General features: G+C 33.9%; 1 protein-coding gene across 1 annotated transcript; it reads right to left on the bottom strand.

Moving 5' to 3' along the window:
• Positions 1 to 3225: 3225 nt before the first annotated feature.
• On the bottom strand, positions 3226 to 22160 carry Fbxl4 (F box and leucine-rich-repeat gene 4). The gene is made up of 14 exons (XM_088272230.1): positions 22101 to 22160; positions 20857 to 21149; positions 19487 to 19580; positions 17622 to 17814; positions 16564 to 16742; positions 15365 to 15507; positions 14246 to 14398; positions 13142 to 13239; positions 12107 to 12216; positions 11499 to 11657; positions 7539 to 7704; positions 6891 to 7082; positions 5318 to 5387; positions 3226 to 3458 (listed from the first exon to the last, which is right to left on the bottom strand). Exons 2-14 carry the CDS (start codon positions 21070 to 21072, stop codon positions 3363 to 3365), a joined length of 1869 nt encoding a protein of 622 aa, XP_088128356.1. The 5' UTR covers positions 21073 to 21149; positions 22101 to 22160; the 3' UTR covers positions 3226 to 3362.
• Positions 22161 to 22368: the final 208 nt, after the last annotated feature.

Raw genomic sequence — 22368 nt, forward strand, 5'->3', positions numbered from 1 at the left:
AAGGGTTAAAGTAGGTAGAAAAATAAAACAACTCAAATAAAACAGTATCCATTTATGTTTTTAGAAAAAATATAAAAATTACAAAATCTATGACAAGGATTTCTTACATAGTAGGTATTTGGGAGAAAATAATGAGTATATGTAATAATCACCTATGATAATCATTGTATTATATAAATTAATATTATTTGGATCCTAGTAACAATATCATTAAATATTTTAAAGTAACAACATTCAGACTAATAACCATAGTAAAATAATTTCTTTTGAGTATAAACATTATTGTTAGTTATCAAAATTTCACATATTACTATCTCATTTTTGAGATCTACACAAGGCAATGGTGAAATTGTTTAATAATGCCGATGACCACCTCCGTAGTGTAGTGGTCAGCGCGTTTGGCTACAATTCTACAGATTCTCAGGGGGGTCAAATAAATATAAGTGATTTTCCACTATTAATCTTTATTTAACATTACCCTGGACCGATACCTGAAGCGCATGTCTGATCACCCTTTCTTCATGCAAGTAATGATAAGGATAGCACTGTGGCAATACGATGCAGTGCCTTATGAAACATTGGGTTCGGATAAGGGTTAGAAGTAGAATAAATTCAATTAGAGTAAAGCAAGCAGCTAGTGGCCCTTAACACTAATGTGGGAGGAGTATTTTCATATCACAAAAATGGAATCTCAATTTTAATATTACATATGCAATAATATTTAAAAATGAAATCAGTAGAGCCAATAACTAGCTGGGGGAAGGGCAATAACAGCCTCGTTTACCCTACATACAATTTTTTTGCCTAAATTAAATCATGAATTATTGATTGCGGCTGCCGGTGAAATAATAGATTAGTCACAAATCAGACAATATCTAGTAAAGTGTACACATTTTATTAACACCCTTTAAATATTCAATAGGTATAATATGTAATATTAAGAATATTTTTTTAAAAAATTGAAAAATAAATATATATTATATATAAATATATATATATATATATATATATATATATATATATATATATATATATATATATATATATATATACATATATATATATATATTTTTTTTTTTTTCTATTATGTGTAGTTATATATATATGTACATACATAGAGTGATTCTATGACCCTTTTAAAATTCTCAATAAAAGACTAAAAATTCTGTATTATCTTTATTACTATGGTAAAGAGCTGTTTTCGGCATTTACGTTTTAAAGATATAATCTTTCAAATGTTGGCCATATCTGCGTTTTAGAATGTCCATTCTAAAGACTCAATTTTCGATGACGCGTTCAACAATTTTAATATGCGTTCAACCATTTCAAAGTATGGCGCGAATGACACAAGGAATGTTGGCTTCCAATGCCTCAATTAAAGCTGGCTTATCCGCCAAAGACAAAGTCTAGAAGTTGATGTCACACGATCTAGTTGAAACGTTTTTGCAGCCTAAGTCTTTCCGTGACGAAATGTCAAACAATACAGGAAAAATAATCACCATGATAGTTCAAACATGACTCAGGGGTGATCTGTCAATACAAGTCTATTGAAAAAAAGTCAACGAATCACCCGTTATGTATTAGTCAAAAATATCCTGTTAAGTTAAAAAATATCCAGTCGAAATTCAGCAATTTTGATTTTGTATATAATTTTATTTTTTGACATCTCATCAAAGATGAAGAAGAATAAGGAAGTCTGGGCATTTACGGGGCTGACGACCGTCATAGGCCGGTTTAATTGATCACTTTACACACGTGTAACATTCACCAATTCTACCCATTATTGACAACCACACTACTCAAATTCTTGGAAGTTCTATATGTATGATCCAATTCAGAAACATTGTTATTGAATCACTAGAACTTCACTGGAGACATACAATTCATTATGTCTTTAGTTCTAACAAAAAATATATTAAATTTAATTCTTGGATACAAAACTCGGTACAAATGTTACCTTCCTCACAAATCCTTCCATAAAATAATTTTCTTTTATGGTTCACGATAGCGTAGGAGCTATCAATAAATATTTACTTTAAACATTATTATTGATATAGATTGAATGAAGTATTACAGTTTCACAAATTATTATTTAGCGAGTTTGATACATAAATACCATTCATCGGTAACTGGTTTGGACGAGAAAAAATTTAATAAATCGAGCAACCAATTGGTATACATATGTAAAAACAATTATAAACCATTGTTTTTATGCAAAAAGAAATGTCTCATTTATGGATTCGGCAGTCATTTTGTGGTAATCTATTTTTTATATAAATTTTACTTGATAAATATAACTATTTCTTAAAATCTATTGTGACACGTGTTTCGATGCACTCTGCATCATTTTGGGTGTTTGAAAAAAAAAACAGTTAATTCTCATATTTTGGAAATACCTCCAATAAAGAATAGCACTACGAAATGCCATCCAGACAATATTGAATACATCTTTTTTTGACCCTCAACATAGATAATGAAGAAAAAATATGGAAGTTTGGGTATTTACAGGGCTTACGACCGTCATAGGCTTGGTTAAGTGATTACTTTACACACGTGTAACATTCACCAATTCTGCCCACGATTAACAACCACACTACTCAAATTTTTGATATATTGGTCAAACTCGTAACACAACGTGCGCAAAATCACTATAGCCATCTATGGTGGGACGACGAAAGCTTTTATTAAGCAGAGACTCTTTCATTTGTATGTGCGGTCCGAATCCCGGATTATATTCACATACTTGAGAAACGCTAGAACATATTATTTTCAATTTTATTTTAGCTTGTAATTTAACCAGTCAATTTATTCACAGCAATTTGAGTGTGTCCAAACACTTGTTCACAAATCTGTATGATCTCCAATTAGGAATTATTTTTTTTTATTATTTTTTTGACATAGATGAAGAAGAAAGGATATGGAAGTATATATATGTTTCCCTGTAATACATATTTTCTTAAATGTATAACATGATACTATAAACAAAGACAAAAAAAAATGTCCCTCTCCAAGCACGAGAGCTCAGTCTTTTTTTTAGGAGAGGCTCAGTGCAACTAAAATAATAAGATTGTATTAAGTAGAAATGTATAGAAATTGTATAAAAAAAATTATATTAAATAAATAAAATAAAATAAATAAATAAAAAGTCTGCGCATTTACAGGGTTTACGACCTTCATAGCCAAAAATAAATCTATGCTGAGATGTCAAAAAAATAACTCCTAATTGGAGACAATCCAGATTTGTGAACAAGCACTCGGGTATACTCAAAATGCTGTCAATATTGAATTGAACTGGGAATATTGAGGAACGACTGTGTATTACATCACGTGATGAGCGATCAGTACCGGAGCAGCAGCAGCCATCACCGGTAGGACTGCAGGACCACGTTGGGAGAGCCTTCCGAGGAAAATGTCCTCTTAATGGACACGGCGGGGTACATCTCCCTCCAAATTGAGATCTGGAAATGTAAATTAAATTATAATTCTAACACATACAAATTAACCCATTGCAACACAAAGCCGGCGAATTGTCAGCCAAAGTCCATTTGTCACTGACTCACAAAGCTGGAGATTCGCTGGTTTATCTTTGAAGTGATTTTTTGAAAACTAAAACTGAATGACAATTATATTTATAAAAATAACATAAATAGGTATATTTCGGTTACTGATTTCATAATAAAATGTAATAATCACAATTTATTTCACATTATTTACCATAAAATATTACGATATTTTAACATCTGTCAATACCTCCAAAACTTGGCACAATCAAGTATGCCAAATACTTGAGAGCGGTCAGGTTAGGAGTCGAAACAATCGGCGGGTATTTATGAGGAGATGCATGAACGTGGAAAAGGCGAAGAATGTTGCAAAGACAGAGTGGTGAGGCATTCTATTCTCTCTGCCTACCCCTGTGGGGAAGCGGCGTGATGGTTAATTAGTTAGTTAGTTTAAATTCCACTAGATCCAGTCAAACAAAACCCATCAAGATTATGCAAAATGTGTTCCTTGAAGAAAAAGAAGAGCGAATCTTGATGGGGATGTGAGAAACGTTTGGTGGCTCTTCACATGCCAGAATGCTTTAAAGGATTTATTTATTATTATTATTTTAAATTTTTTTAGTTAGCTTAAATCACATCTAATAACAAACTATTATTTACACTTAATTTACATTATATTTACATCTTCTTACACTAAACCATTTATTTTTAAATTCTTTCAGACACTTTTCATTCTTCATACATTCAGGCATCTCATCATACATTTTCAAACCCTTATATGTAACATTAAACAATTTCGCGACTCAATTTTGTTTTCTTATTTTATCCTTATTTCTAGTACTATGTTTGTGAATTTTTTTGTTTAAAACTATTTTATCCTAAAAATATTTGTGTAATTTTTCATTAAAAAAAAAATATATAAAGATAAGCATATTATGTATTTATCTCTTTTTTATAGGTAACCAGTTGAGTTCTTCCCTCATTTTTTTTTTCCATATTATTATATGTTTTTTCTAAGTACTATTCTCATAGCTTTATTTTGAATAATCTCTATGGGGGATGAGCCATGATGATCTAGCTTATGAACAAAAACAAAATGTTATGCTTTTATATTTACAGCATTTTTATTTTGTGTATCATTTTGTCTTAATGTTATTGAAATAAAAAAAAAATGTGTCAAAATTAAATAGTGCATTGTATGAAAAAATTATGTCACCTTTATTAGTGGTGCAATGGGTTAAAATACAACATTTTGAGTGTGTTCAAATACTAAATACTATAGCAATAGGACACAAAGGTCTATCAGATTTAGTGGTGTGTTATTTAGAAAGTATGACTAGACAAAAATATTAGTTATGTGACAAATCTTGATTGATATAAGATATTGAATCCATTGTGTCTATTTTGTATTGTTGTATCTTTTGAATTATTTTTAGGGATCAACCTTATTTACATTAATATACACATCCCCGCCTCCGTAGTGTAATGGTCAGCACGCTCGGCTACCGTACCGGAGGTCCCAGGTTTGATTCCCAGATGGGGGGACCAAATAAATACTTATTTTTTCACTGCAATATTTATTCAGCATTATCCTGGACTGGTACCTGAAGCGGAGGGCTGATCACCTTTCATTCATCTGTCAACGATCAAGATAACACTGCGTTTATATGATGCAGTGTCCTATGCACCATCAGGTGCGGATGAGGGTTTGAACAAATGAATGAGTACACATCCACTATAATTTTTTTAGTTTTATAGGTTTTAGTGAAAAAATTACATACATGGTCCGAGGTTTACACTGCACACTGAAAACTCACCTGTGATTCTGAAATCTGGTCACAGAAGCTAATATCCAGCAGTCTTAGTTTTTTGCAGTTCTGAAGCAAGCTGAAAGGAAAAAATAACAAATAATTTATCATATTTTGTATATCAAAAGCACTGTTTGTGGTATGGTAATATAACACTCTTTTACGCGTAATATTTTCAAATATTTTATAATGAGGATTGTGTTCCTATGCCGCCTCTGTAGAGTAATGGTTAGCACGTTTAGCTACCATGCTGGACGTCCCGGGTTCGATTCCCAGGGGGAATGAAAATAAATATTAGTGATTTTGGACCCTGGTCTGGTACCTGGAACGCAGGATTGATCACTTTGCCTTCATATAAGTAACAATCAAGTTAACCCTGCTTTAATATGATGCAGTTCCCTATGCATCATTGTGTGCGGATAAAGGTTAGAAAAAGTAGTAGTAGTTCTTTGGTACACAAATATTTCGAATGATGATGATGGAATAATTATTCCGAAACCGGTAGTCACAAAGTAGTGTTTTTTAACCCTTCCCTTACAGTGCTAAAAACTTCCGCGTGCACCGGTGATATGTATACTGTACACCATATGAAATTGTTATTTAAAAACGGAAAAAATGTAAATATTCCTAAATGTTATTTTTATTAACCATAGTTGAAGTTGAAATGTCACTCACTCCTTTCAAGAACGTCATAAATCAAAAATCGTCAATTTTCAGTTGTGCATGTTTTCGGAATGCCCAGAAAATGTATTATATCCCAGCAAAAGAGGCATATTTTCAACTAAATATTTACCCGCTACAGGGCAGAAAGTGTTGTTTTTGCATTTTGAAGAAAAGGTATTGTTAATTATTTTTTTGAAGTATACTTAATATTTTTCAAATGGAGAAAAAACCTTCAGATTTTACCTAAAAAGATCTGTTGCACAGTAAAAAGTTCAGTAAGTGGCTTGATATTTATTTTTAATATATTGTATTATACTTTTAAACTTTAAAAACGTTGTCCTGAAAAATCAAGTTTTTTGATTTATGACGTTCTTGAAAGGAGTGAGCGATGTATCAATTTTGTAATGTTAGCTCTGGTAAGTTCCTAAAAAAGAGAAAAAACACATCGCAAGTATAGCAAGTTAGCGTAGCGACACGACCGCCCTGAACGATGACTTGTGTGCAACTAAAATGAGATTGTCAAAAACAGTATCACTCACCGCGTGAGCGTGTACGTAAAGTTTGCACGCATACTCTGAGAAACGTTTGTGTATTGGTGATTCTATCCCCAATTTTTTTTACAAGTTATTTATTTCTGTCGCTGCAAATGAATAACTTGACATTATAATACTTTTATGTAACACGTAATTGTATTACGGGGGAATACAAAAATTGTGAGCCCGTATTTATTATACTTTATATTGATATTCTCATTTTTAAAGTCAAGTTGTAGTAAATACATATCAGGAGGGGAAGGTTAAATTGGTATGTATTATTACACAAAGTGAACGATGAATGATAAGGAGAGTGTTAATAGTTTATCACTTTGTCCTAAAAATGGCTGAAGTAAGTTGTAAGTAAGAACAAAAAGAAGAGTTACAATTGGCAGATGTCGGCCGTGATGGCCCGCACCCCAAAGAGGTCCAGCTGCTGGAGGTCAGGGCACAGGCGCGCGAGGGGGCGCAGGTCCCGGTCGCAGACGGCCCTCAGGGCGCCCAGGAACAGCTTGCGGAGCGCCGGGCACTGCGCCGCCAGCTCCGACACCCACTCCCCCGAGTTGCCAACCTGCAAACTGAACAAGATATTTTCATTTATAACATTTTTAGTGTGTCCAAATACTTGAAGATAGAAAGACTAAAGACTAGAAAATGATATTTTCTGGCGTTTCTTATGTATGAGATTATAATCCAGGATTAAGACCTCACATACAAATAAAAGAGTTTTTGCTCAATAAAAAGCTGCTTTTCATCTCACTAACAGATGTCTCTAGTGAAATTCTACTTATTCTTGTACAATGTTTTGAAATTGGATCATATGTGTATATAGAACTTCCAAGAATTTGAGTGATGTAGTTGTCAATCATGGGTAGAATTGGTGAATGTTGCATGTGTGTAAAGTGATCACGTTAACCAGCCTATGACGGTCGTAAGCCCCGTAAATGCCCAGACTTCCATATTCTTCTTCATCTTTGTTGATATGTAAAAAATAATATCTTAAATACAGGTTTTGAAAAATTAGTAGTACTTACCACCAGCCGAAGTCCACTTCCTGGAGCTTGGTACAGTTTTTGAGAGACGAAACTCCCGCTGAGGTGAGGGAATACGTCTTCCAGAGATCTATGGAGATCAGGTTTCGGCAATACTGCCCTATCTCATGAGCCACTTCATCCATCGAGGATATATAGTTACACGATCCTGAAAGGTAGATAAACATTTGGAAAATCAAGATTTAGGGGCACTGGAATAGTCTCTATGGAATTGTATTTTAGAAGTGAGGTGAGATTTTTCATTACAGTAGAATCGCGATATAAGTAATCGCGATATATCGAAAAATGACGTATATCGAAAAAAAAAACCAAATTTATTCCCTAAAACTTATTTTTCATACAAAAATGCATTTATATAACGAAATCCCGTTATTATGTATAACAAAATCACTTTTGTCCCGTACGAAAAAGTGCCAATACATTTAAGTAAATTTATAACAAATAAAAAATGTTATGATAAAAATATTTCAAAGCCGCGCCGCCGCGGCGCCGCGCGGAAATAAAAAATGTTAAGATAAAATTATTCAAGCCGCGCCGCCGCACCATATGCAGATGGTTTTATGGCGATTTTTAAAAGTAATTCAATACAATATCCCATCAGCTTGAGTAATTAGTAATTAGAGTCAATGAGTCAGTGAAATGATTTACTTTAGCAATAATAATTCTTTAGTTGTGTCGCCTACTTTCAAAATCCGCTAGATCCAGTTTTATAAGATTTTAAAATAAATACTCTATCGGAATGCCAATTGTGGTTTTTATTGTTCAAAATTTTTAAATACTTGAAAACCCCGCTAAAAAATACTCAAAAACAGCGTTGTATTTCAAATTCCGATATATTCATGAAACTTGCCTTCTGACCCATATCGGTCAATCAGAGAGCGGAGATAGGTCAAAAGTTAAGATGACGTCATTATCGATTTGTGTCTCGTGTTTTTTTTTGAGTACTGAAAAACTTTCCAAAAAAATGGGAAAATTCTCTATTTTAAAATATTTTATATAAAGATAGACAAATCTTTGAAACATAAATGTTATCCGGAGAATTTAGATTTTTTTTGTAAAATCGACTTATATGGATCTGGCGGATTTTGAAAGTAGGCGACGTAGTTATAATCTCTCTTCTTATTTCAATGAAATTATTTCTGTAGGCCATAAAAATTCTCAAGTATATTCTCTCCCATAATCAGTCCACCTGCTTATCTCAATGGTAGACAATAATAATTCTCAAATTACAATCCATCTTTTTATCTCAATGAAACGATTCTGTTGACAATAATAATCCTCAAATTGCATCCGTCTTTTATCTACATCGTAAGGGCATTTGTCCACTACACGGAATAATTTTACCGTCAGTCCGACAGACGTGTCTGACGAGTTTGCGTTTTAAAATGACGATTTTACGATCGAATTTACGCGCAACGTGTTCACGCACCGATCAAGAGCTCCGATCCGAAGAAAGATGGACAAAAGCACAAGCCAATCCAAGCCAATCGTCATTTTAAAACGCTAACTGACGTGCCGGACAGTAAAATTACACGGAATTTCGGGTAGTGGACAAGCGCCCTAAGTGGGGCGTAGTGTCGGGTAAGACAATCTGCACACTATTGGACTAGCGGAGTAACGTGTTACGACGTACGACATGCACGCATACTTACAAAGCACGCCACACGCGCAAACACAGAAACGTTTGTGTATTTTTACGATTTTATGTTAGGATTTGATTCCCGATTTTTTTACAAATTATTTATTTCCGTCGCTGCAAATGAATGACATTATGAATAACATTTACCAGACCCAACATTACAAAATTGTTTTATTTAAACTTTAAATATGGCCAATAAAAGCAACTAGGAATATTATTTAATATCATATTTATGACGGACAATTTGGACAAATACGAATTTGTCCGTTTTATACGGATTTTGAAGGAATAAAGAGATCAAACGGAATTTGAAGGATTATAACGGAATTTTAACGGATTTTAGGAAATTTTTAGGGACGGCGAAAAAAAATTCATCGCGTAAATTTTGGAAAAAATTTTTTTTTCGCCGTCTCGTAATTTCGCAATTTCGTAATTTCGCAATCTCAATATCAAAAACTACTCTTTGACGTCTGACAACACTGGCCGTCAGTAGCGCGCAAGCCGTTCTCGTTCTCGGCTTTGGCGGCTACTTGTGATATTATTATTATTATATTTGATGTTATTATTCTCATTTTCAGATACATATTTACCAGACCCAATATTACAAAATTGTTATATTTCAACTTTAATTATGGCCAGTAAAAGCAACTAGGAATATTTACGTTTTTCCGGTTTTAAAATCACATTCTCATATTGTGTACAAAATACATACGAGTATCATCGATTCCCGCGGCACTTTATCACCGTAAGGTTAATAAGAAAACTAGTGAAAATATGTAGATATTCAGTTCCCTATGGCCCCCTTCCTCCTTTGTTTGCAGAACTTGCGATCTTTTTGAAAAGCCGCGCAACATTTTTTGCAACGGCGCGCAACATATACATACTAAGTATGATTTAAAAAAATTCGTTATATGTGGGAATTCGTTATTACGAATTAATATTTTTTGGTCCCTTGGATTTCGTTATATCGCGATTCTACTGTAATTATTTTAAAATGAGATTTTATAACACTACTACTTTCTACTTTCATCTTTACTAAGCCAACTCCATGCTTCATTTCCGTATATCAGGGTTGGAACCAGAACTCCAGAGTGAAAAATCACAAATATTTATTTTGTTGCTCTTGGGAATCAAACCTGGGACTCTCACCACGGTAGCAACCTAACGCGCTAACAACTACACTACTGAGGCAAAAATAGATATAAATAACATTCCTTATCATTCATCGTTCACTTTGTGTAACGCGACTTCATGACTTAACGATTTTGGAATAACAATTCTATCAAGTGTAGACTATTGTCTACTATGTCTACTATATCTACAGTAGACCTGATGATGGAATAGTTATTTCAAAACTGGTAGTCATAAAATAGTGTTTTAAGTGGTATTACATAAAGTGAAGTTCCAAAAACTTGGCACGATCAGGTATGCCAAATACTTGAAAGCGGTCAGGTTAGGAGTCGAAACAATCGGCGGGTGTGTATGAGGAGATGCATGAACGTGGAAGAGGCGAGGAATGTTTGCAAAGACAGAGTGGTGTGGCGTTCTATTCTCTCTGCCTACCCCTGCGGAAAGCGACGTGATGGTTAGTTAGTTAGTTACATAAAGTGAACGATGAATGATAAGGAGACTGTCATATTACCATACATACCACAAATTTAACAATGTAAGGTGCTAAATATTCTGGGTGTGGTATTTTGTATGAATATCCGGCTCTCTTGACTTTAAGAATAATAACAATAACAGAGCCAAAGTAACAATTTCTTCACGCTAAGGTGGTGGTCGCTGGTGAAGAGTGTTTCAAGCAGCGACCGTGCAGGGAGAGAAATATTTTCCTTTGCGCGCTGATTTTACTGGACTCTCTTCCGTTCCACATACAAGGCTACCGACCTGGTAGGTTTATCAGTATGTGCAACCTTGCGAATTTGGCTATTTGTTCGGGCACCTACTCATGACTGGGCCACCGCAAAAGCTTTTAATATACAAAATATTGATTTAAATATTTATCAATAGATTTGGCGTTTAATTTGTAGAACTCTATTTTACTTTATATATTAAATGTCGAAATCAAACACTGATTTTTTTGAGTCTACTAAATTGTATTTTATTGTTAAAAAATAAATTTTGTGACAATAGTTTCGCCTAGGTATGGCAGTTGTTTTAAAATGTTATTTAACTAGGTGAAACAATTGTCACAAAATTTATTTTTTACGTGTTTTTTTTTTAACAATAAAATGCAACTTAGTAGGCTTAAAAAAATCAGTGTTTGATTTGAACATTTAATATATAATTTAAATATTTACCTAAATTTAAGTGCTGCAGTCTGGGGTTAGACCTGATGATGACCAGCAGGGAAGATTTATCTATCAGAGTACGATAAAGGTCGAGTCTAGTCAGTTTTTTCAGATTGGATAGGTAATTAAAACCTGACTTGATCCCGGCGCAACTGCGTAGCGATAATTCTGAAAAATACATTGTCTATTTATTAACTTAATAACACACAGTTTTAAAACATTAACACATTGTTGTCAGGACATGTATAAAAACGTTTTTTCTTAATTGTGCATAAGAAGCAGGTCACATATAAATATGTTTTTTTACGGAATCGTCCTGTTGGTTTTTTGCGGGACACGTTTATATAAACAGGTTGGAATGTAAACACAAAATACCACATCACAACAAATGATTCAAGTGATAACTTCAAATGGAAACATTATATATTTTTTAAGTAAAAAGCTTGACATGAAGTGAGTTCTGGGACCTTTTTTGTTTAAAAAAAGCCTTGTATCTAACAATAGATCTATACTTTGATCACAAAATATCAAATATTGGACGATTTATACACAAATTTACATTTTTTTTAAAATAAGAGCAGACTATATTTGTGTAAAGATTTGAGTATTTTACCCACCCTTCAGGTTCTCACAATACTCTCCGATTGATTTAATAGATGTGTAATCAACAAAAGCACAACTATTCAGCCTTAAGTGTGTTATCGTAGAGCCGCAATACTGAAGAAACCTGAAATCAGAAAATATAATGGGTATTTATTTATATTATTTTTTGACATCTCAACATACATGAAGAAGAATATGGAAGTCTGGGCATTTATGGGGTTTACGACCATCACAGGCTGGTTTAAGTGATCACTTTACACACGTGTAACAATTCTACCCATGATTGACAACCACACTACTCAAATTCTTGGAACATATGTTTAGTTCAATTTCGAAATATAGTGCTTGAATAACTAGAATTTCACTAGAGACATCTATTGGTGAGATGAAAGAAGCTTTTTGGTGGTCTGTCCGTCGTGAGTCGTCTACCTTGGGGTTGGCCGTACAGTGCAATACGGGAGAGTCTGGATGGTTCCATTCTCCTCACATGCGCATACCATTGCCTCCTCCGTTGCCTTCCCCACCTTACAACATCTTCGATCTCGCATATTTCCCTTATCCTGTTGTTCCTTATTCGGTCTCGTATCTTGCCAGATATGCTTCTTAAAGTCTTCATTTCAGACACACTTAGCGCGTTTTTTTGTGACTACGGTGTCCACTCTGTTTTCGATCCCATATGTCATGATGGGTCGCACACAAGTTTTTATTCATACATATTAATTAATGCAATATGTTTCCTACTGCCTAATATTGATTAAAAACACTGACATGCAGATAAATCTTCTACAATATTCTGCTGCAAGATAATCTATGTAGAGGAAATTGAAAATTAATTTAACGATTGTCCTAGACAACGAGTTTAGTATTTTGAGACCAGCTGTTAGGATTAACAGGGTTAGGCAGGATTGCCACGGTGTTAATTTTAAAATGAAAATGGTATTTAGTGTGCACAGAATACAAGTACAGTAAAATTAACAACACTTGACTTGTCTTACTTCGTCATCTTTAGAATCTAGAACCCTATGAAGAGGAAGAAGAGAATCACTTACTGCACAAAATGATATGTATCCAAGAGTTCATAATTGCCGCACCAAGATAAATCGACTTTTTGCACTAATGTTGCTCGGCTGGCTATCGTTTTAAGTACCTGAAAAAATATATAAATGACGCTTATTTATTTTTTTACAAAAATGTTAATAATATTAGTATATAACCACTCACTGAGATTTTTATGTCTACCGGTTTCGAGACGTACCCGTCTCTTCGTCAGGACAATTGTTAATTATTTGCATGCCGTGGTAGTGATGGTCCTGACGAAGAGACGGGTATATCTCGAAACCGGTAGACATAAAAATCTCGGTGAGTGGTTATATACTAATATTATTAACATTTTTGTAAAAAAATAAATAAGTAAAAATGACTAACCACAAAGTAAATGCTTTAAATATTAATAATATTGAGAATAATACACATGATGGTTTCACTGGATGAGATAAAATATCAAATTGTATTTCTTTTTAGCCCATCCGCATACCAGTCTAAGAATAATATTAAAATTATAACTATCTTGATGCCTAAGAATATTTTACATTCGCTTATTAGCATGTATGGAAGTAAAACATGGAATTGGCAAAAGAAGGATTAAAGTAGACTGAATGCAGTCGAAGTGCGATCTCTCAGAGGAATGGGCGACAAAATGATGTATGATAGATTCAAATAGTGAAATAAGGAAGGAATGCAAAGCTGAGATAAGCATTATCGATAAAATTAAGAAAGATGTGTTGAGATGGTTTAGATATGTGGAACGAATGAGTGAAGAAAGAACGGTAAAAAAAACTTATGAGGCGAATATAATTGAAAAAAGGAGCACAGGAGACCGAGAAAAACATGGCACGATTAGATTTGCCAAATACTTGAAAGGTTAGGAGTCGAAATAATTGGCGGGTATGTATGAGGAGATGCATGAACGTGGAAGAGGCGACCACTGCCTACCCCTGTGGGAAGCGGCGTGATGGTTAGTTAGTTAATATCAGTATATCTGTTAAAGCCACACGTCCGTCCGTGGTAGTTCATCAGACAATCATATACTGACAATCCATCAAAGCCAAATCCTGCAGGCTAATTTTGGTATTGTAAATTTAGTGCATACTTACATATTCATCGACGCAGTACCAGTATGGTTTCAGGTTGATGTTCTTGTAGAGAAGCGGATCCCTCGCGAGGCGATGGAAGTTTTTGTTCACCTGGGCACACCGACTTATAGACTGGAGATCGAGGAAGCTGAATATCTTCAGAATGGTTTCATCCTGAAAATTAAAGCATTCTAAAATAACAGTATAACCTGATTAAGTTTTTTTTTATGTCACCTTTATTTAATATTTAGTTATCCTTTAAGAAAAGCTTTAGGTCATCCGCAAATAACAGAAATCGTCAGTTTAAAAATACTTTCTTAACCTGGTAACTAGGGAGTTCACTTTGTAATTATGCAACATACAACGGATGTGAACTTTTTCATTAGGAGTGTCAGTACGTTATGCCCGGTGGACGAGATTTAATATTTTTTATTTGTGCTTTGCATTTTATACATTTTTTTGTTTATTTATATATAAATCACAAAGGAAAATAAAAAATTACAAACAAATAGAAAGAATTAATGTCAAAACATGTATGGGTGACTAATTACCTTTGTTGTTGGAAAATATAGGTCCCGCCCATTCCAGGGCGCAACTTATTTACAGGACGTATTCATATGTCCTACCCGTACCTGATATTGTTTACGTTTGACGTATTTATATGTCCCGTCCGGTTTACAGGTCAATATTATTAACGAAAATAGAAAATAATAAAAGACTCAGCCTTGCGAACACCTGAGAAATTATTGAAGGACGGACGCAAATAGACGGTAGGAGACGTATTGGTTTCTGTTTTGAAGGTAGCTTGCCATTAATATTAGCATACTATCCGAGAAACTGATCTCATACAGACTCTTCAATAAGACATCGTGGTTGACTGTATCAAAGGCCTGGTATGAACAGTATACCTGATGTCCTGAATCCGGAGCTTCTGTGCCGTAATTTGTAAAAACCATCAGATTTTTTCAACCGAGCGAATCTTTTCTTATTCTATGTTGTTCATCAATTATAAATGGCTCTACTTATTAGGATTTCAAATACCTAAACTGGTGCAGAATGAACAACTACAATTTTGTATGGGTGATTTAGAGCCACTCTTATTAAGAGGATTGTTGTGCAGTGCAAAGTTAACAAACAAACCGGAAGCGACTGGAAGTCCCCCATCAAGGTTTCCACGCAGAACAGTTTTCTGAAGTCCTCCTTGAAGATGTTCTGAATGACTTCGTAATCGGAAATAAGTTCCTTGTGCAGTCCGAGAGCCATTACTTTAGACTTGAGATCAGCTGAAATGAGAAAAAAAATACACGTAAATAAAATGATAAAAAAGGAAAGTACTCATTTTCAACATACCAAATTATAAATAAAACACTTGATTTTTACTACTTGAGTATTATATTTTAACAACTAGTATTTTAACAACTCGGAAGCTGCAGATGCTTCCATCTACGGGTTTGAAACCTGCATTGCATATATATACAATTATTAAAAAAATAATGCTATAATGATGTTTTGGATGTTTACTAATTGGGCGGAACAGTGAAAGTTACACAAGTGTATAAAGTGATCACTCAAGCCACCCAAATGCCAGGTCGTAAACCCAGGGATGCTCAGACTTGCATCTTCTTTTGTATAAAAACGATAAGACGATTCATCTCAAGTTGAGACACATATTTAAGGATAAAGTAGTTTAAAATAAAAATAAAATTTAAAAAAACATGGTACTAGAAATAAAGATGAAATAAGACTGCCATTTTAAAAAAAAAAAACAGCCAGTAGAAAAATTGTATAAAAGACTCGCAAAAGAGTAATTGAAAAAAGAGCTGCAAAATTGTATAACGTATAAATGTTTGAAAATGTATGAAGAATGAAAAGAGTCTAAAAGAATTTAATAAGAAATGTATTGTTTACTGTAAGAAGATGTAAATATATATATATATATATATATATATATATATATATATATATATATATATATATATATATATATATATATATATATATATATATATATATATATATATATATATATATATATATATATATATATATATATAAATGATATAAATTAAGTGTGAAAAATAGTTTGTATTAACTAAATAAATTTTAAAAACCTATACACCCGGGAATCGAACTAGAGAGCTCATGCGGAGTAGCAAACACGCTAACCACAACGCTACGAAGGCAGACATAATAAGTACTTGATATTTGTACAATAACCACTTGGATCAATCAGATATATTTAATTTCATCAATTGATTCGGCAGTCACTTTGTGGTAAAATCTATCCATTTTTAATTAATGTTTTACTTAAAATGGACCGATATATTTAATGTACATACATTTATCATGAGAGCAGCAGCCAGCCGTTAGGTCCTCGTCAGACGGCAACCTGCTGAGGTCTTCCCTCTTGGAGTACACGTCGTTCTCCTTGCGCAGTTTAGCAGTACCTTCCAGCATTACAGCGTCCAGCTCAGTGTAGTACGGCAAGTGCGTTTGGTTCAGCTCTATCCTGAATATACTGTTAGGATTCCATAAAAACAAACTATATTACTTCTAAGTACGTACATGTTTACATAATTACATATTATCACCATCGCCAAGAGCGCCATGTCTAAGCTAGACAAAATCTTGAAAGACCGGGGAGTGAGTAACAACACCAAGATAATATTTTTTATTTATTCGGCATTAACTTTGTGGAATGACTCGTTGATTTTTTTTTTATTAAACACTTATGTAATACCACTTAATGAGTTTTACTTCATTACACATGACTTGTTTCGAAAACTAATGGATGTTTTCATATAAGCCTCTGTAGTGTAATACCGTACTGGAGGTCCCAGGTTCGATTCCCAGGCGAGGGGGTCAAATAAATATAAATGATTTTTTCACTCTTACTATTTATTCAATACTACCCTAGACTGGTACCTGAAGCGGAGGGCTGATCACCTTTCCTTCATGTGTTAAAGATTAAGATAACACTGCGTTTATAGGATTCAGTGCCCTATGCAGCATCGGGTGCGGATGAGGGTTTGAAGTACTTATTTAGGCAGAATTCAATGGTCACTTAAGTTATTGCATATGACATTTTCTCAAAATTTCACTACCTCAGTGGAATTTCATCTTTTAATATTAAATTTAAGTTTTAGTTAGTAAATACCACTATTTCTTAAAAACTACTGTGAGACGTGTTTCGATGCATTCGACATCATTTTCATTAACACCGTATGATGTTTGAAAATGATGCGGAATACATCGAAACACGTGTCACAGTGAATTTTAAGAAATGGTGGTATTTACTTAGTAACACTTAAATTAAAAATGGATAGATTTTACCACAAAGTGACTGCCGAATCAATTAATGAATTTTACCTTCACTAGCCTGATTTAGGTTTCTAACCTGGTTTTGAAGTTGATCTTCCTGATTTTGGGCTGGAACAGTCTGGAAGTGTGACCGACGTGCTGCGGTTCCCCTTCCCACATCTTGGTCCACCCGTCTCTTCTCTTGGCCCATATCCTCACCACGGCTCCGGGATTATAAGTCTCGTAGATGCGTATTCCGGTTGGAAACACCTCTTTCTGGAAGAGCAAATCTACAAGAAGAGAAATAACCATTTAAGAAACTACAATATATTGATATTCTCATTTTATAAGTAAGCTGTAGTAAATACATATCACTGGGAGGTTGGCAATATGATTTTTGGATCACTATGTGGTTGTACATATTCCTCACGTATTTGGTCAGTAATTGGAACTAATCAATGCAATTTTCACTATACATTCTGTCAAATAGTCGACGCGTCATTTGCAACATCTACTATGTGAGAGGGAAACAAGACAGATGAGTGAAATCAAAGACAAGTGTTGCCAATCTCAACCCTTTCTTCTTTGTGATATGTATCCAGTACACATTTATTATTAAAACTTTAATATTGCTATAAATATAAATATGGGGTTCAGATTTTAATTATTTCTTCATAATATATTTACGCATTGAATGAAAAAATAATGTACACTTATCTGCCACTTTAGAGATATTTTGTGGAAATCGATAATATTCAATAACACAATCAAGCGTTCTAGTGTGCAATGTAAGTATATTAATTCTACAAAAGCACTATGACAGAGTGACACTATTCATGTCGCACTCTCATATCACTTTTTTATAAAACAGATTGAATATGTTAAAATGTACGGATAGATTATTTATATCGGGTGAAAGATGGACAGAATTGACAGATGGACAGATTTTGTGGTGAAATGCTGCGAGATGGCGCGAGTGTCATTGTAGAATTGAGTAAAATGGCGACATTTCTGTTGCTACAAAGTCTGAATGGCATCTCCTGTAATATTTCTAAAAGTGTTATTACGCCATTGTTGCACCAAATGGCTTCACATGTTAGCCAATGCTTTTGAAAGTATAGATTTATTTAATATATTGTTATCCACATTGAAGTCTGTACTTTCTCAGCATTTCTTCTCCATGTTATAATGGATAAATGCAAACGTTGTGTTTCACTCTATCTCGCTGCTTGCTGATAGTGTGTGAAGGAGACGTGTATTTACCAGTGCTTACTATTGGTTATTATATTATTATTTTATGTTTAAGACTTTTTCTTTCTCTATCAGAGTATTCATTAGTGTATTTTTATATTAGATACTGTATATATGTATTTTGAAACATTGTTCTTGAATCACTAGAATTTCACTCCGTCCACTTTGTCCGCCTCCGTAGTGTAATGGTCAGCACGCTCGGCTACCGTTCTGGAGGTCCCGGGTTCGATTCCCAGGGGGGGTTAAATAAATATAAGTGATTTTTTCACTGTAATATTTATTCAATATTATCTTGGACTGGTACCTGAAGCGGAAGGCTGATCACCTTTCCTTTGTGTGTAACCGATCAAGATAACACTGCGTTTATATGAAGCAGTGCCCTATGCACCATTGGGGTGCGGATAAGGGTTTTATTATTATATATGTATTATGTTAAAGACATTAGCCGTTCAATAAATAAATGAATAAATAAATAGATATGATATAAGGATGGAATTAGCGATTGATTTAAGTAATTCCACAACTTAAAAACAATGAATCAACTAAATCGAGGTTAAAAAACTACAAGTTGTTAACCCCAATATAATAATTTTAAAAAACCACAGAGTTAATTCGCATAATATGTCTCGATACAATATCTTTTTTCCTTATTGTTGTTTGAATTATACCACTGAATAAGCGCTCAATTGCAGAAGGAATGGATCAACTCACCGACAAAGTCATGGCTTTCAATGGGACCGTTGTTCTGCGGCTGATAATCCTCACACCCTGACGGGGCATCCTGCCACCAAGTCCCGTAGGTTCTCTAAAATAATAACACCATCATATTTAGAAGTTTTAGAAATAAAAAAAGCGGTTAAACAAAAATTAAATATAATCAACCATCAAATAAACTTAAGTCAAAGTCCCATTTTTAATATTTTTTCCATAAAATCAAACCCAACCTAAACAGAGTTATCCCCTTCCTTGCTCTTACCCCCCCTTAAAACGCCATTACCCCCACCCCTACCCTTTTGAAACCCAACAACTTGTACACTGTTTCTTTTATATATATGTTTAGTCATAAATTAAACCCTGAAGAGGGCAACAGGTTGTTGCCGAAACTAGTTGGTTAATAAAAATGTGAGTGGATCAAAACACAAAGTATTTTTCTTTCTCGAAATAATATATCAATATGATCCACGAAGATAATGCTTTCAATATTAAAAAAAAAAAATAACACCATCACTCAAAATACCATCGTTACTACGTCTATCAGTTCAATTGGCATTTACTACAGTAAAAAAATACAATTTCAGTTTGCAATAGTGAAAAAGAAAAACTAATATCTTCTTCTAACCCTCATCCGCACCCAATGGTGCATAGGGCACTGCATTGTATTGATGCAGTAATATCTGAATTGTCACTTACATGAAAGGCAAGGCAAGGCGCTTCAGAGTAATATTAAATATATATTGAGAGTGTAAAATCACTTATGTTTATTTTCAAGGGAAATCGAACCCAGGACCTACTGCACGGTAGCTAAACAAGCTAACCATTACACCATGGAGGCGGACTTGGGGGGAAAACTAATATGAACAAGTAAAAATTAAATTAAAAAATAAATATATTAGACACTTACACTCTTCTTATCATTCATTGTTCACTTTGTGTAATACCATTTTTAAAAAAACACTACTTCGTGACTACTGGTTTCAGGATAATCATTTTATCATCAGGTCAAATAACAATGTACACCATACCACAAAGTTAACAATGCTTTCAATATACAAAATATATTAGACACTGTCTATCCTCACAAGGTATAGCAAATACCTGTATTAGATAGAAAGCATTTATTTATTTCTATAAAATACGTCATATTTAGACTTGGTAATTAATGTCTAGAAATGATTTCAACATGGAAATATTAATTTTTAAATAATATTTTTAAGTTACGAATTTCCCGTGTAGTCAAAAAAATCACAGATGAAATCGAGGATGTTTTTAATAAATAAATATTTTTTCGATAGCAGCAGAACCACTATTCGAGCACAGGACTGCGGGTTTAATAAATACAATTTTTAAAAATATGTTCTTACCGTGACACAAGCTTGAGGAAAGTCACCGTAGTCTGGAAAATTAGACGGTTTCCCGCTAAGGTTCAACGCACTGTACGACACACTAATATCGCTTCCGTACTGAGAGCTGAAGTCGACGACATCCTGCACAAATTGCTCGATGACTTTGTATTTGCTGTCGTCCTCGTTTACCGTGACTATGTCGAACCAAGTCAACGCCGTCTTCAGGTTTTCCATGGCCCCACGCCACGTTGCAGCGGTAATGGCAAAAATTTTGAAACGTACACGGACAATCTACAAGTTTTGATAACAAACAAACGGCACAGACTAACTATTTTATATAAAGACCGCCAACTACCTCGATTTTTTATGGCTGGAAGTGATATTCGCCAGCGGCCGGAAGTGACGTAAACGGCTTGAAGTACTAAGCTCCCGGCTGGGCGTGACTTCGCCGCGGCTGAATGTCAAATCCACCCGCCGAAATATTTATCATTCATTTTTCAGGTTAAATGGTATTTATATTGAAATTTGTTGTAAAACATATTTTCAAAATTATAATATTAATATTACAAAGAAGATATTTCACTATCTAAATTTATTTATTTCAGTGTAAACAAAAATAGAAAGGTCACGGCTAAAACGCGACATTTATAAAAAGAGTTTAGGCGATTAATAATGGTTAATCAACTCAGCCTTACAATGGTAAATGGTAATGGTAACTTTTTTGAAATTATTATCCCAAACTATGTATAAATATAAGGCTTTTCAACAAAAACAAAAACGATAGAATTTTCAAATTACTATATTATATTTAAAATTCTAGAAAATACAATATTTTAAAAGGGCGGAAGGAGTGCCCACCACTTTCTGAAGTTATGTTTCTTAACGGGGGTGCCAGCGCCCCTTTGTGGGCGTTTTGGAAGTCTGGCTAGGCGTTTCTAAATTTTTTGCATTTGGGGGGTGCTGCAGATGTTCAAGGGAGCGTTGTGTTAAGTAAAAAAAACTACACTTTCATACGCAAAATTTAACTTTAACTTTGACATAATACTCAATATTATGAAGTTCTTCATAGACGGATTTCTATTTTTCTATCGATAATTGTCTATAACCATAGTCTGTCCATATTTATTTGAAATATTTGAACAACTTGTTGGTATCTCGTATTTTTCGTTCCCGTTTTGGTGTTTTTGTTAGTGTATTAGTGTGTCTCGTCATTTTCTGGTCGTTTTTTGAACAATCTGACGTTTACGAGTCGACCCCCCCTGCAAACGGTCCCCCGCTAGCCGCGACAAAAGACCGTCAATCAGTTTGTGTTCTTTGAAAACAATGTCAAATGTCATATCAGTGCTGCCATTATACAAAAATAAATATGGCTGTTGCGTGAGCGTATTACGATGACAGCAGAATATAATGTTTTCAAATTTAAAGTAAGTACTTCCGAGCAGTTTGTTGTTAGGTATATTTTTATTGAGCTTACATCTTTTATTTTTTCACAAAAAGAATAACATTTCAGGAATACAATGGAAACAAAAT

The sequence above is a fragment of the Brachycentrus maculatus genome, unplaced genomic scaffold, assembly GCF_059751285.1.
Source record: "Brachycentrus maculatus isolate JH-2025_06_01 unplaced genomic scaffold, ASM5975128v1 h1tg000483l, whole genome shotgun sequence".
NCBI classification, from domain to species: domain Eukaryota; kingdom Metazoa; phylum Arthropoda; class Insecta; order Trichoptera; family Brachycentridae; genus Brachycentrus; species Brachycentrus maculatus.

Bases quoted from the DNA above. Each gene is read 5' to 3' on its own strand.
- Fbxl4 (XM_088272230.1), bottom strand. From the start codon at position 21,072: ATGGAAAACCTGAAGACGGCGTTGACTTGGTTCGACATAGTCACGGTA. The intron at 13,240-14,245 runs GTAAGTATGCAC...ATATTTTTTCAG, and splicing joins GGTACTGCGTCGATGAATAT to GTACTTAAAACGATAGCCAG. The intron at 7,083-7,538 runs GTAAGTACTACT...TATCTTGTTCAG, and splicing joins GAAGTGGACTTCGGCTGGTG to TTTGCAGGTTGGCAACTCGG.